This window comes from Lethenteron reissneri, chromosome 17 (assembly GCF_015708825.2).
Source record: "Lethenteron reissneri isolate LAM-NWPU_2019-01 chromosome 17, ASM1570882v1, whole genome shotgun sequence".
In the NCBI taxonomy this organism is placed as follows: domain Eukaryota; kingdom Metazoa; phylum Chordata; class Hyperoartia; order Petromyzontiformes; family Petromyzontidae; genus Lethenteron; species Lethenteron reissneri.
In genome coordinates this window covers 2,080,217-2,095,124 of record NC_083795.1, presented here as the reverse complement: position 1 = coordinate 2,095,124, position 14,908 = coordinate 2,080,217, and the positions used below count along the sequence as shown (strand labels likewise).

At 41.3% G+C, this 14,908-nt stretch overlaps 1 protein-coding gene across 2 annotated transcripts in view; it reads left to right on the top strand.

Annotated features, from left to right (window-relative positions):
• The first annotated feature begins 7,544 nt into the window (after window positions 1-7,544).
• The window catches only part of CC2D2A (coiled-coil and C2 domain containing 2A), a 43,407-nt gene continuing 36,043 nt past the window's right edge, over window positions 7,545-14,908 (top strand). For both annotated transcript variants that reach the window (XM_061552808.1, XM_061552807.1), the window contains exons 1-7: window positions 7,545-7,743; window positions 9,036-9,132; window positions 9,573-9,620; window positions 9,748-9,816; window positions 11,132-11,204; window positions 11,523-11,596; window positions 12,293-12,391. In XM_061552808.1, coding sequence (XP_061408792.1) covers window positions 7,733-7,743; window positions 9,036-9,132; window positions 9,573-9,620; window positions 9,748-9,816; window positions 11,132-11,204; window positions 11,523-11,596; window positions 12,293-12,391 — 471 coding nt within the window. In that variant the 5' untranslated portion in view covers window positions 7,545-7,732. The remainder of the gene's footprint in view (window positions 7,744-9,035; window positions 9,133-9,572; window positions 9,621-9,747; window positions 9,817-11,131; window positions 11,205-11,522; window positions 11,597-12,292; window positions 12,392-14,908) is intronic.

Below are 14,908 nucleotides of genomic sequence, written 5' to 3'. Positions count from 1 at the left end.
CAAGTTGTAGCATTCATAAGTGTTTATAAAAGAGTTTGGGTACTGACGTAAGACAATTTATTAAGGCTGAAATATCCTCATTAAAACATGATCAATGAGAATGTCAAATGCTTATGGACTGTAAGTATGTACCATAGTATGGTTGCTGCTTTATTAAGCACCTTTAAATTTACATTGTCAGGGATAGAGTGGTGATGCAATGGTTTCCACACACTACACTATGAACCTGAGTTAGATTCACATACCTGTCCACCCCTTATCAGTGCCCTACCTTATTACAGATCAATTCAGACTTTATTGGTCACCCCGTGCCCTTATAAATCTCAACGTTCATCCTACAAAGTTCCATCATAAGAGAGACCACGCAAATTTTTGTTTAATTTTTTTACTCAATTTCCCTGTACAAGAATACGGGTAAACCGTATGGGTTGACAGGGATGGATTCGTGACGAACATCAGTTGTGGGGCGATATCTGAACTGCTCCCGGGCCTCCCTTCACCAATCTTCACTGATGAGTGTGGTGAAGTGTGATCAAACAACCCTCATGGCTGATATTGTGCGCTGATACCCTCATCTGGCAGTGGGTCCTTTAATCTCGATTTAGTATTTCGTTGCACAGTGTCACAACACAGAGCTGTGGATCCGGAGTTCTATACCTCAGAGCTTTATTCCCACCTTTCCATTTCAGTGGATTCAGAAAACTGCTCCAATAGAGGAATGTGTCAAACAACATATTTAATGTACTGGAAAACAATCGATTTTAAAACAAATCTAAATATCTAAACAACAAAAAATAGTTTTTTTTAAAGAAACTAAAATGATCTATTTTAAATGTTGCGATAAAAAAATGTGAATTGAGGAATTTCACACCAAGCCTTTCAGTGTTTCTGGAATTGTGACCCGTACAATTCTCCCTATTAGCAGCCAGCCCTCAGTAGGTGTCCCCACTGAAGCAATTTGCCCAAGAGCTGTTGGGCTCCATCAAATGCTGATGATTTTAGAATATGCTTTTGGATATCTAGGCTCTCGCCAATGCAACCTACATTCCACGTAAAGATACATGTGCCAGCATCACACACTAAATCCATGTGCTCAGTGCACAATTGAAAATTAATTACAACATAAAATGCATTTTCTACTTTGGAATTGGCAGTCAAACTCAACGTGTCTGGCCAGGGTTTTATTTAATAGGGCAATGTGGGCTTTGCCACTATTGGAATTATTATGATAATAATAATAATAGAAAATACTGAATTACAAATGCAGATGAAGGCTTGTGTCCAACCGGAGGGCAAAGGTGGCTTCCCACTGTTATTATATTAATTTGTGACACAATACACTCCTCGCGCCGACGAATATGATGCTTTACTGCAAGGATATCTGAAAGGATACAAAGGGAAAATGTTAAACTTTGGTGGTCTGATGTGTATTCCACCTTTCTATTTTATGGGGTTAGCATGACTATTCTAACAGGTGTCCTTTGAGTTAAGACAGGATTAGTATTCAAGTGATAACTGTCAACTTTAATATCTGTAATATATTTAAACTAATGGTTCACTCGAATGCACTACCTGGAATGTGTTGTAACAATGGAGTGTAGTACACACCAACAGTTCCACAAGGCTTGCAAATACGTTAATATGCAGGTGACAGACATTCAGCACCACCAAATTAGGTAGTCCTACATCTCATGCCATTGGGCCTTGTAGCAGCAGGGATTACGTTTTATACTCAAAAGAGATGTTTCAGCATTCTTGGATGGATCATAACATGGCTGTGGAAACTGAAAAGACATTAAATTCTAGGCACATTGGCAAACACATGCGTCGTATTATGGCACGTAAGACCGGTAGGCTTCAGAACTCGTTAAAATGAGTGCACCTTTCCATGGCCCTCTTTGAAGTGAGCCTTGGGTGTCCGTGCGTAAAATTGGCAGATTCCTACTAAAGGTGCTCGTACAACCCTGTGTTGAATTATGGGATGGCATTGCAGTGACGTCACAGCACTTCTTTATGGGAAAATGGAAAAGCCATCACTCTCAGCCACACACAACTTTTCAGCCACCACCATCACAAACTTGGCACTGACACATTTCCGTTCCCATTATATAACATTGAGGATTTTTCTGCTGTATATCATCCTGTTACCCCTGTTACATTAGCTTCACAGCAGCTCGTTTGCAGTGTTGTCCTCATGAGTTGTCCTATTGCAGCATTGAGTAATATTGCTGGCTGCAGCATTGGCTATCCAACAGTTGCTGCTCAGTGCCCGTGTGCAGCTTCAAGTGAAATGTACTTTTCAATCTGTAATGTTTGACTACAAAGAGGAGATCTCTTCACCTGCAAGAACCTCGAGTATGTATTGCCATGTACGGTTGTTATCTCTTACCAACACGCACCGCTGATTAGCATGGTTGGCTACATACGGCGCTATAGAAGTTAAACAAACATACACTAATCTGTTTGGAGCATAAAATAGCAAATCACGAACAAAGTGATACAAATGTATTCAGTAATTTTTGGAATTTATAAGTATTTAATGTACAACATACGCAATTCAATTTATAATGTTAGAAACTGTATTTGTTTTGGTTAAATGGCATAATAATGCAGCATGAAAGTTTCCAATGAGTGTCTCCGGATCACACTAAAATTCATCATGCGAGAGTCCTCAGAATAGACAATATGTGGTCTATTGTTACTTGCCTTAAAGAGAACGCAACGCCGCATGGTGGCAGGGGCGCTGATAGCAGGAGACATTCTTTTAGGAATCACTATTACCACTCGACACCAGACGGAGATAAGGTGAGGTAGGAGAGCCACGGGACACTGTGTCTTGCCACCAAGGAAATATGGAAAACATTGCTCTCCCTCCTTCAGCATGGCTGGGCTCCACTTTCAATGTCAATTCTCTTCGAGGTTGAATTCACATTTAAAATGCCAACACAAGTGATACATCAATTGAACCATGGAATTCAGTTATGAATTTTAAATACAACGAATTTATTTTTTTACAGCATTTATTTGTTAAAAGCCTGGATGTCTACACTGCCCAAATGTATATCCCCACATGAGTCCACAACAACGATATCAATGTTCGACACTAAGTGGACAAATATGATAATTACATGGACAAGTAAAACATTAACACAAATGTGAGAAAGTAATTGTGGGGGATAGGTATACTAATTAAGAAGATGCAGCAGAAATAATGTCTTTCCGGCAAAAAGTTTGCAGCGTACTGTATATCATTGTGATGGTCATTTATGAATTGAATAGGCTTGAGTGTCAGATTTTAAGAGCTGTCACGGAGTCGTTTCACTGTCAAAATTACTCCCCAAGGTCATGACTATCCAACACATGCAGATATGAGGGTTCTCAAAGCTGGAGATCTGTGAAAAAGAGCTTCATAGCTCATCGGATTCCTCCAGTCCAAATAGAGATTCTGATTCAGGTTAAAACTGTATTTTCTCTACGTTCAGCACCAAAAGTGGCCATTCATTCTGAGAATCGGCAAATACCTTGGAGAATAAACTATAATCTCGTAAATAAATTGAACAGGACTATCACACAATATCATCTTGAGCTCATTTTGATTCTATGCAGATGTCTCGGGACACCCTTCATACTTCCCTCAGTAGCATTGGAATTATGAGCCAGATTTGATAAATATTTTAAACACAAACTAACCTTTAGGGTGCGTTAATAAATGTTTCGTAGATGTGGGGATACTTAAAGCTGTCTATGAATATGAGTTTGATACTTGCATTCTTATGTTGTAATCTAGTTATTAAAATTGCATTCGTAGCATGTTTGATGATTGCGTTAAAACACGTTTATACAAACTTTGCTTTTTAATTCCTGGCAGTATTATTTCTGGCACGAATCAATGATAGGGCGATTAATCAAATTAAACGTCCAACTTTATACACACATCCCATGTCACATTTCATAATAGGGGCCAACTGGATATTGAGTGTTTACTTTCACACGCCACAAAGTAGGTCAGTGACCCTCTCTTGCCAACCTGTGGTAGCAATAACAACGCACAACTCTATGGAAAATGGGCAATTGACCTGGGTGGAGTTGATAGGATGTCATCTATCTTCCATTCTTCCATTAATACTGGAGCATCTTAAGTCTCTTTTTTAGGAACTCAACACGGGAACCTTTGGCAGAAAGAAACTGGTTTCATTGATTCGGAGCAGCGTTATTGAGAACTTTGTTGACAAGGAGAGTAAGATGACCCATAGCAGGGTTTAATATCTTGGGGAGTCAAAGTTAAAGAAAATGACAGCTGGAAATGATATCCAGGCATTAAGCACTTGGTTTGTGTTGCTTGCTTTCTAAATCTTTCGACATGCTCTCTAATGCTTCACTCGAGTATATGCTATTCCACACAGGGATCTTGCATGTGAAATATTAATACTTGATGAAGTCATCTGCTTAAACAGTTTCAGTGAAATGAATTTAAAATAAATTGGAAACTTGTAAGATTCAGCGCCAATGTACAACAAAGATCTACATGGAATTGAAAATGTACTGAACCCAGGCCAAAGAACAGGATGGATATAACATTGAGACAGTGGCGTCATTAGGGTTGGTGTCACCCAGTGCGTAACTCATGGTGTCACCCCATGGGCCTCCGCCCGTAGCAGACCATACAGAATCCGTAGTCATGTTTTTTTATGCTGATGTTACTCAGAAATCGTACTTACCGTATATCACTTAATTTAATGGCAATAAGTGACATAAACAACTAGGAAATTAAAATTATTTCCTTTAATTACTACTTCATTCTCAAAAAAAAATTTACATGTAGGTTCACAAATACTGATTACCACAATATTGTAGCTAAAACACTAGAAAATGTGACAAAATCAACGACAATAAAAACACGAGAAACAACGAAACAACAGCGCGTGCTTGTGGCGCGTGCAGACGAAACCACTTGACTCGAAGCGTCACTGTAGTAACAATGACAGCTCTCATCGGAGCGCATTAGAAGGTTCAAAAAGTAAATTAGCATCGAGTTTTAGCCTTGCAGGTATATTAATACAGTACATGTAAGCTGGGCTTACGAAAAAAAATTGTTGTTACAACTAACTACAGGGATATTTTTATTTAAAAAAAATTCTGCTGAAACACTGCACATAAATTGCATACACAGTCATTTTGGTGTCACCCCTTCTGATGGTGTCACCCGGTGCGGTCCGCGCCCCCCGCACCCCCCTAGTGACGCCACTGCATTTCGAGGCTGTTGATATCATAATTCTGTATTTTTTTCAGTGATGTATCTCATGTTTTTACCCATAGTGGAGGGCCTTTGGATCATTGTACAATTGGTACTATATATGTAGTTGCGTATCCATAATCAGAAACCCTCCTATTTCAAAACAGCAACATCATGGTAGGAGTTCTTGAATTAGTATATATACAATAGAGTTACAGTATTTCAGTCATGCAAAATAAAATATTGTCTAGTAGTACAATATATTGCATTGTATAATCATCACCGTTTTGAATGATTGTTTAAACCTATATTTTATATTTAAAATGGTATTTTTGAGAAACTGCCGAGTAGCGTCTTTCACGAGCCTCATCAGATGTCATCTTGGCACTGTTGGTGGTACAAGTCGTCAGAAAGTCCACACATCTCCAGGTCTACCTACACCACATCTCCTCTCTAGCCTGTGCAGTGCTCATTTAGCCCCCTCTATCCGGCCATATCGATGCTGCTTTGGCATGCAGTGGTTAGGCATTTAGGCTACATGACACGATTCAATCTGGAAACACCCATGATATAAAGTTGTTGGTTTTTAATGCAAACATATACGAACATAGACCCATATGGCAGATTTGAGCCATTTGGGTTTTGGAAAAAAGCGCAACCTAATAATCTGCGAATATATTGCGGATTAATTTAGCTTTACGTGATGTGCTTCCCCCACAATCCATTTCTTTTTTAAAGATTAATGGAATATAGCAGCTAATTCCTTCTCTAAACTGGAGAACACTGTCGGCACAATGTATAGGTCAAACTGTGGTCTGTTTAATTTAACTTTTGTGGATATCCCTTTTACTTGTAAATGCACAATCAACGATTGGTCTGTATGACTTTATGTTGAAATATTAGGGGTGATTGCCAGAGTGATAATAAAGCCATACCCTGTTTCCAATTCAACCCGAGCTCATTACAGTTGATAATTTGCACAGGAGTGGTGGCCAAGTGTGGGTAGGATGTAGAACAAGAGGGGGGTAATATAACCAGACATCCCCTTCAGTGTCTTAGTATAAGATGATTAAGGACTGGACCATGCCATAAACATGTGGAATTTACTCGACGCTTAGTAAGCCGCGAATAGATTGTGAAATGAAGGAATGTGTAGTTGAACAATCACTGCTTTAAACACGTTGACTTGAATTTTAAGTTTACATGTTAAATCAACCACTTGGCCCCCAAAGGGAATTTCAACTTTTGGCCCGGAACCTTTAAGGTTGGTTTTCGCAGCACTGCATCCACTTGTCATCAGTTTAATTCCATTTGTCACTACGGTACAACTTTAGTTTGACGGTTTGAAACCTTCATTTAGCAGCAAAATGATAGTCTGATGATGATTTCCATTCGCCAAACATGTAATGATTGATACAACGAAAAATCGATAACCAAATACGTGTTTATCGTTTGCAGTTTTGTTAATTGTTATAATTATCCAATTTACATAATCCAACAAAACAGATGATTGCAAAACAGAATTGCACCCAGCCTATATGTTGAGCGTGCGGTGTGGATTGCATTGAATTGCAATGGGTGAATGAGTTTGAGCTCTCCCACAGCGCAGCCACGAGTACGTGGGGATGCAGCAACAGCAGCGCTTCTACCAACAGTGGAAATACAACAAAGCAGATCCAATAAGCAGACACTTCGTATCGGCCCCACGGCCTTTAACATTGTTTCATCAGCAGAGCCTGGCAGGCAACCAACGCTGGGTGACCTGCCAGCTGGCTTTAGAGGCAAGGACTGGTTTCAACATTCAATGTCACATCAGCAGAGCCTGTCAGGCTTAAACTAACGCTGGGTGACCTGCCAGCTGGCTTTAGAGGCAAGGACTGGTTTCAACAATTCAATGTCTCATCAGCAGAGCCAGGCAGGCTTGAACCAACGCTGGGTGACCTGCTGGGTGACCTGCCAGCTGGCTTTAGAGGCAAGGTCTGGTTTCAACCATTCAATGTCTCATCAGCAGAGCCAGGCAGGCTTGAACCAACGGTGGGTGACCTGCTGGGTGACCTGCTGGGTGGCCTGCCAGCTGGCTTTAGAGGCAAGGTCTGGTTTCAACATTGAGTGTCTCATTCGTTTCAATATTCAGACCTGCCAGTCACGCCCCCCCCCCCCCCCCCCCCCCCCGGGTCGCGGAGCGCTCTCTCGCCTCTCGTCGTTTACGTTTCCGATTACGACCCAACCGGAAGCGCTCGCGGAATTCTGGGAGCAAGATTCCCCCCCCCCCCCACCGGAAGTGTCTCCATGGAGACGGCGTGCGGCTGCTGCATGAGCGGCCCTCAAATTCGCCTTCTCCCCGCTGCTTTCTCCCCCCTCTCTCTCTCCTCTCTCTCGCTCCGCTGACTCCGCTTCTCTCGCCGTTGCTGTCTCTCGGTGGTTCCCTCGCGAGGCTGCCCGTCCGCGGTGAAGAGTGACGGCCCCGGGGCTGACGGAGCGGCGGCGGAGCGCGCAGCGATGAGCTCGGAGTAGGTTGTGGAGCGGCCTCCACGCTGCTGCTGCGGCTGCGGTGGTCGCCGTTGTAGTTTTGTTTTAAGTTCCAAGCCACGTTTTGAATGTTCACTTGTTCGGGGCCGTCCATAAATGACGTCACGCGATTTTTGACGATTTTGACCCCCCCCCCTCGTCACACGGCGTCACAAAGCTCTGCCCCCCCCCCCCCAAAACCATATTTCCATTTTGAAAATAAAAATGCTTCAAATCGCTTTAAACTATTGTCATTGTAGTGCGTATTTAATGTGGCGCTGCACTCTGATGTTATAGGAGAAAATATTAAAAAGTCTATTTAATTAAGTAGAACGTGTTGTCTATAGTTATTTAAAGTTGCGCATTTTGATGTGACGTCACAAATGTGTGACCCCCCCCCCTAGGTGCGTGACGTCATTTATGGACGACCCCTTATGCTGCAATGACCCCGTTCTTCTTAGTCATTGAGCGCACGCTGTGCTGATACCGAGCCACGACTGGGCATGTGTGCAAAAGAGCTTTATAGCTCATCGGATTGTTTTGATTCAGACGATGACACGATGGGTCGTTCCATATGAATATTTTTGGAAATTGCCACATGTTTTTTTATGATGAGGATAAATAAATTGGTTTATGTTACATAATGACAGCTTTCTCGAGCCCAAACTAAGTTCTGATTCTTTTTGGAGTCTTGACATTTTATTGGTATTTTGTCATCCTCTGTAAATATTCAGAAAATCCAGCTTGAACCTCAATGAATTGATAAGTTGGTCAAAAAAGTCAGGTGCTGTTTAATAAAGTTATTCACTTTAAATGCACACATGCAGTGTATGAAATGGCCAACTTGGCATTGTGTATATATAACATGTCCAACATGTGCAGTATATAAAATGACCAAAATGGCTAAGTTCACATCTCTTTAATGTTCAAGTTTTCCGCACATCCGATGACCATGGTTGGCTACATACGATGCAAAAGAAGATCAACGTACATATAGTGTTCGATCAAACATCCTTATCTCATAGAATACATGATGGTTAAAGCTGAGTTTATGGTTTTCGTGTACATGAATCACTGAATATAAATTTGGCTTTAAATCCAGTGTAACTAATTTTTTTAAACAACTGCCCTTCTAACAGTGAATCAAATTCCACGTGTGCTCTCTGAAATAACAATGCAATGTTAAATGAGCTGAAAAATATTGTTTCGAAAACAACAAAGTTACTGCAGAACTTATGGTAAAAGCGTGCTCGTACTTGCACCAATGTAAATGCTGTTCACTGTCTTCTGCCAGAGAAATTCGGGAGAGGTTGCGGCTGCGGCTGCGTCAGAAAAACCTGCAGGGCAGTGGCCACGCGACGAGGAGTGCTGTGAACACGGCTGACACCCAGGTGAGTGGGCACCACACGAAGTAAGTAGTCAGGCGTTGTCGCTCAAGCATTCCCACTTGTGTAGGTATCTCTCAGGGTTGTAGTGCGTCTTAGTTGCAGGACTTTATTACTGTCAAAATGTTACATTGCTATCACGGTGCGGTTGGATAATTTACGCGAGTGCTCGTTCACGTGAAATAGGTTTTGTCGGAGTTTTTTTTTATTGATTCGTGGGACCGTCCAAAGTGCATTCAACATTTTCTCTCATAACAGCTATACCATGCGTTCCACCATTGTGGTTCATTGCTCAGTTATTTAATTTGAAAGCAGAAAGAAACAAATAAATGGCAGCAATTATTTGTTCTGGAAAATGTAATGCATTTGCAATCATTAAACCACTGCCTTTTTCTGATGTGAAGTGTTAGAATTTAAAAATATACTGGAACTGTTTATTGTTGCAGGTACAGGAATATGTGGAAGAAGAAGCTGTGGAAAATCTGGCGGGCAAGGTTTGTATTGGTTTTGTTGTAGAGATAGGTATTATTGCTGTGCTCGAATGATTGCAAGTCACTGTGAGTGAAGGGTAGCTCACAATGCGGCTAATAAAAGTAGTGCTGCTAATGTGCCGATTTGCAGGATGACGAGGAGCAGGTGGACAAGCTAAAGCAGACCCTCGCTGCCAGGCGGCGGCAAAGAAAATCTCAGGTGAGGCTGTGCAACGGTTCACGTGGAACCTCTGGTAAGCGCTCGCCTCAATGTCTTATCTAAGAGAAAGGGCATGTGCTTATACGCCTTTGTAACCTCTTCTCCGTGTTACAGCTTTTCATGTTTACAATGAGTACATGCGGACTGTGCAATGTCTAAATTGTACTTTTGGTGTTGCCTGACAACACCCACAGCCATTATTGTTTGAAATATTATCCAAATACCACCAGGTCATGCAGTGTGGGAGTTCTCCTGCTCAGTGGTTTGTATCACACTGCATCAGGGCGATCAGAACTTCCTGGGCCTGTGCCCATAAGATGCTTCTTGAGGACATCTGTAGAGTGACCGAGTGGGTGCTGCTACATATCTTCAGGTGGAAGTTTAGGCTCGATGTCGTTGCATCTTCCTCGGCAGTCTAAGAGAGCCGGCATGCTGCTCCCTCCACCGCTGGTATGGTTTTGCCAGGGAAACCTAACAGTACAGTAAAGGGTGTCAGTGCTTCAGGTTATACAAAAATATAAGGTTTAGGTAAAGATGGATTTTTGTAGGTATTGACAACAGTCTTTCTCCCCTCCCCATCCCTGCAGCATACAGTAGTTAGGAGTATGTTTCCCTGTGTATGCCCGTGCAGACTTAGGCTGTGGGGTTGGGTCTTGTTGTAGATAGTTAGGCAGCCATATTGGGAGCGGATTTCCATAGTCTAGTTGCTGACATACTACTCAGTGCTCCACAAGCTCAAGGACTCAGCTGGTTGTTATCCATGTCATATAACTTTGTATGGAAACCGAGTGAGGGAGAGCCAGAGCATCTCTTTATCGGTACATGTGGAGGTGGGACAGCCATCCAGAGAAGTTATCTCACGAGTCTGGTAGCATCTGGAGAATATACCTAACAGGAAAAGCAGTAGGTGCGGCCAAGTCTATAAAATCCATCTTTACTTAAGAACTAAATCATAGAAATAATTTAGAAAAATGGTAAACATGTGCCAGGCTAAAAGCACTGTTATTTATAGCCTGTGCTGTACAAAATTTCAAATGTGTTAGCCGCTTGAAAGACAACGATGCGTTTTTGTAATACCACACAAATGCGTAAACTCGTGCAATGTCTGCCAATATCAGTCCCTGTGACATTTCTTCCACATCAAGTTCATCTTATTGTCTACCAACTGATGGATATATGCTGCTATGCACTTGCATTACCTCACAGATGTCTGAATTAGTTCACAGTGTGATTTTTTTTTTACAATAGGCTGGTGATGAGGCCCTGGAGAAGAGTGCATTTAATAATCATGAATGGATGTTTCTGGTCGGTGCAGTTTGTGGACCATGTAGAAGATTTGACCTCTAAAGAGGTTGTGGAAGAATCATCTTTTGTGAAAACTCGGCCTGGTATGAATACCTTTTGATGCATCAGGTTCAGGTTATAATAAATACATTTTGAAGTGATCACGTGTGCCTTTTCATACGCCATAGCTGCTCTGTAATATGATGACCAAAACAAATTTAATCTCTGCTGTTGCACCTTCTGCTTTTTAATCCTGCTATTGATTTAATTTTTAAATCATTTTGAAATCTATATATTCATTATATTGTGGTATTTGTACCCATGTATATATAGTAGATAACTGCTTACTAAACTGACTAATATTAACTCAAAGTCCAAGGATTGCAAAATCTCTTCTTGTTTCATTATTACCTTTTTTTCAGTCCCTTCTCTAGAGAGTACTGCACTTGGTATGAGCATGAGGGAAAGGATGCGAGAGAAAATGATAGCAGCAAAGGTATACAAGTTAGCATGCGTTAAGTTGAAGTACACATTCACAGTGGTAACAATTTATGACATCTGGCGTAAACTGTGACCACTATGTTTAATTTGGCGAACATTTCATTTGTGCACAAACTCTATACCACAGCTTAACACACTCTAACACACTCTTAATCAGCGCCATACACATTGCTATCATCTAGCTCCTGATCGTGTTCAATACTTATCGCTTATCATGTGTTTGAGGCGGACTGTAATTAATTGCTTTGCGAGTAGCATTCCCCAACTGTTCTGCATAGACGTGATGACTTTCCGAGTTAGGTGGCTTAAGAAGTAAGTGATGGATAGCAACTGTCCTATGAGTTATGATGCAACTTTTGATAAATATCCACCTTGAGCATATGACCAAATCAAACGTAATGCACCCAATCCCATCAGATCTCGGAAGCAATGTTAAGCCTGGATAGTAACCCGCATGGGTGACCACCATGTACAACAAGTTTTTATTTGGCTGTGGAGCTACGTTGTGGGCAGCATGCTAATGTGTGGTCAAATAATCTCCAGAATCCGCTCGGCATCGGGAAGCCCTCATCCAGCTGTGGATTGACAATAGGGCCGTACGTGTACATGCACATCCATCTTGAACGTGGCCATGTCTTGTTCGCTGTGGCTGTGAGTATGTTGTAATGAACGGGTGTTTGTGTGGCATCAGAGCAAGGCGGAGAGCTCGCTGAAGGATGAGGAGCGGCGAACTTCCCTGGGGTCTCCTTCGGAACCGAGCCGCCGGAGGAAAACCCGGCTTGATTCCCAGGTACTGTTTATTTAAAACATATTGTGGATGTGTTTTAATGCTCACCATCCCAAAAAAGAGGGTTGTTCAGACCCCGTGGCAGTATATATACATGTGTGCATATATGTGTATATATCGACAAAATAAGTAATCTATAGTTTTAAAATATTTTGCCAAAAATCACAGCTTGCTCCATTTTTTGGGATCAACCGCCAAAATCATGTTTGGGAGCCAACACATTTGAGATTCTGCATTGAAAATGGCCAAAACATGGGAAATCACATTTGCTATTGTGAAATGTTTGAACTATTTATTTATTTACAAAAGGCCATCCAACGTTTACAAGTTCACAGTCATTGTTTGTGTTCAATGAAAAGCTTTTTACTTCATTGAGAATCGTTTATCTAATAAAGTGTTATAATAGTGATTGGACTGGAGTCAATTCAAGAAGGAAACTGCAAAGCCACTGAGGGATAGATGTGTTCAGAAAATATAACGATGCTCGAGAAAAATTGGACCTAAGGCACAAGAAAATATAAATTTTACATATTACTCATTGAAACAGTGTTTGAAGTAAACATTCATAAATGTGAAAGCCACGTCTCCATTGCAAGAAGCATCACATTTTCACATAGTACTCTTGGTTCGATTAAGGGAAATTGCTTAATATATCCATGGTGTTTTTTGCCAATGAGATATTGTTTTAATGCAATGGAGCAAAGACAATGTTATAAGAGATAAAACAAGAAACAATACAAACAAGATAGTGCAGGTAAGACAAAAAAACTATTCAATCTAGGCATGACCACAATCACACACACTCCTTGAATACCTGGGAATATAACATTTTTAGATATCTCCAAAACTGTTTGTGTGTGATGCTAATTGTGGGAAGCGGTGAGGGAGAGATTGTGGGCGGCTCGCTTGGTGGTATGTGAAGGATGTCGTCGTGCCCACCAGCTGTTCTGAGATGACAGGGATATACCAAAAGAATGCTGCCTATTATACTGGGACAGCCTTCTCTTCCTAGAGACATGAAGGAAAATAGTGCAAACCAATTTGAATAAACTTTTCATATAAAAGTAGAATAAAATAGCAAATTTCTGAAAATATAGCACATTATAACCTTAAGGAGGTGTATTTTTTATAATTTGGTCAAACTGGGTGTTTTAAACCAATTTATGTGATCATAATATGGTATATTCGAAAAACTTTTGCTATCTGGATTCATGCCTGCCTGGCTTTATTTATGATGTACCGAGCAAGTGTGTTCACGGTGGTAACGTCACATCTGCGTGATGACATCATCCATATCCCACAGCGTTGAGCCAGGTTCATGCATCGCGCTTCGCGTCATACCTCCCCTGCTAGCCACCCTCCACCCCAGCCATGTATCTTGTGCAAATGTGATAGAGGAGCAAGGTGAGGGAGGAAAATAGAGGGAGGAAGAGATTGAGAGGGATGGGGAGAGAGTGAAAGAGCTTAAAACAGAGAGGAAAGGTAGAGCGAGTGAAATGGCAAGAGGAGAGCGAGGGAAAGCGACAAGCTGTGGGAGGGAGGGTTAGGGAGAGGTAAGAGAGATGGACACAGATAAGGGAGAGGTGGGAATAAGGAGACTGAGGGTGAGAGATGAGAGAGAAACCGCGAGAGCGATAGGGAGAAGCTGGTGTGATACAGTGGAGGGAGGAGGGGAACACAGTATAGAGGGGGAGGGAGAAGAGGGGACAGGAATAGAAAAACAGAAACTGAGACAAAACGATAAATAGAGATACTTTGGGACATGCGGTACAGAAAAGGCAAGAGATATTGAGAGAGGCAGGACTGTTTTTAAGATTAAAAAAAGTTTTGCTGACTGGGTGGGACAGATGGACGGTCACGTCCAAAGGAACTGCACGTTGCTAGTCTAATTAAATCAAAAAGTGATTTTGTAGGCATGTAGTGATATCTTGGGTGGTCACAGATAACTATCAGCTTAAATAGTGCTTGCATAATTGTAGTCGCTCAAGTTAAATTGTACCTTGTCTTGTATAGTAGATTGGAAGATGTGCGTACAGTATTCGCAACAAACTCTTTGTCATTCGACTAGCATTATATCACTCAATGTTCAAAGGAGAATGGATTGGAAAACTTGCTCACACTTTTAGCCACGAATGAGCAACTCACACCCATTGCTCCTGGATGTTTAGTTTGCATGACAAGCACCACACCATGTTCGGATGAAGAGTTGCTTTAGTGTACTAAATAGTTTTATGATGGTTAAACGTTTTTTTTCAGCTCCAAAGGGAAAATGTCTCGAAGACTTGGTTATTTAGTCATGATACATTTTTTAGGTACATTGTGGTCATTGCATATGAATGCATTTAGAATAATGTTAATCAGTAAAACATGAGTCACAGGCTTGGCATGCATGCATCAGTTGAGACTCCATTGGCAAGGAATATGCTGTTGTTATAAAGTCCTCGAGGCTTTCATTTTTAAAATAAATACATTTATTTGGTCATATTTTTACCACACAATTAGTTAAATAGTGGAATTGTC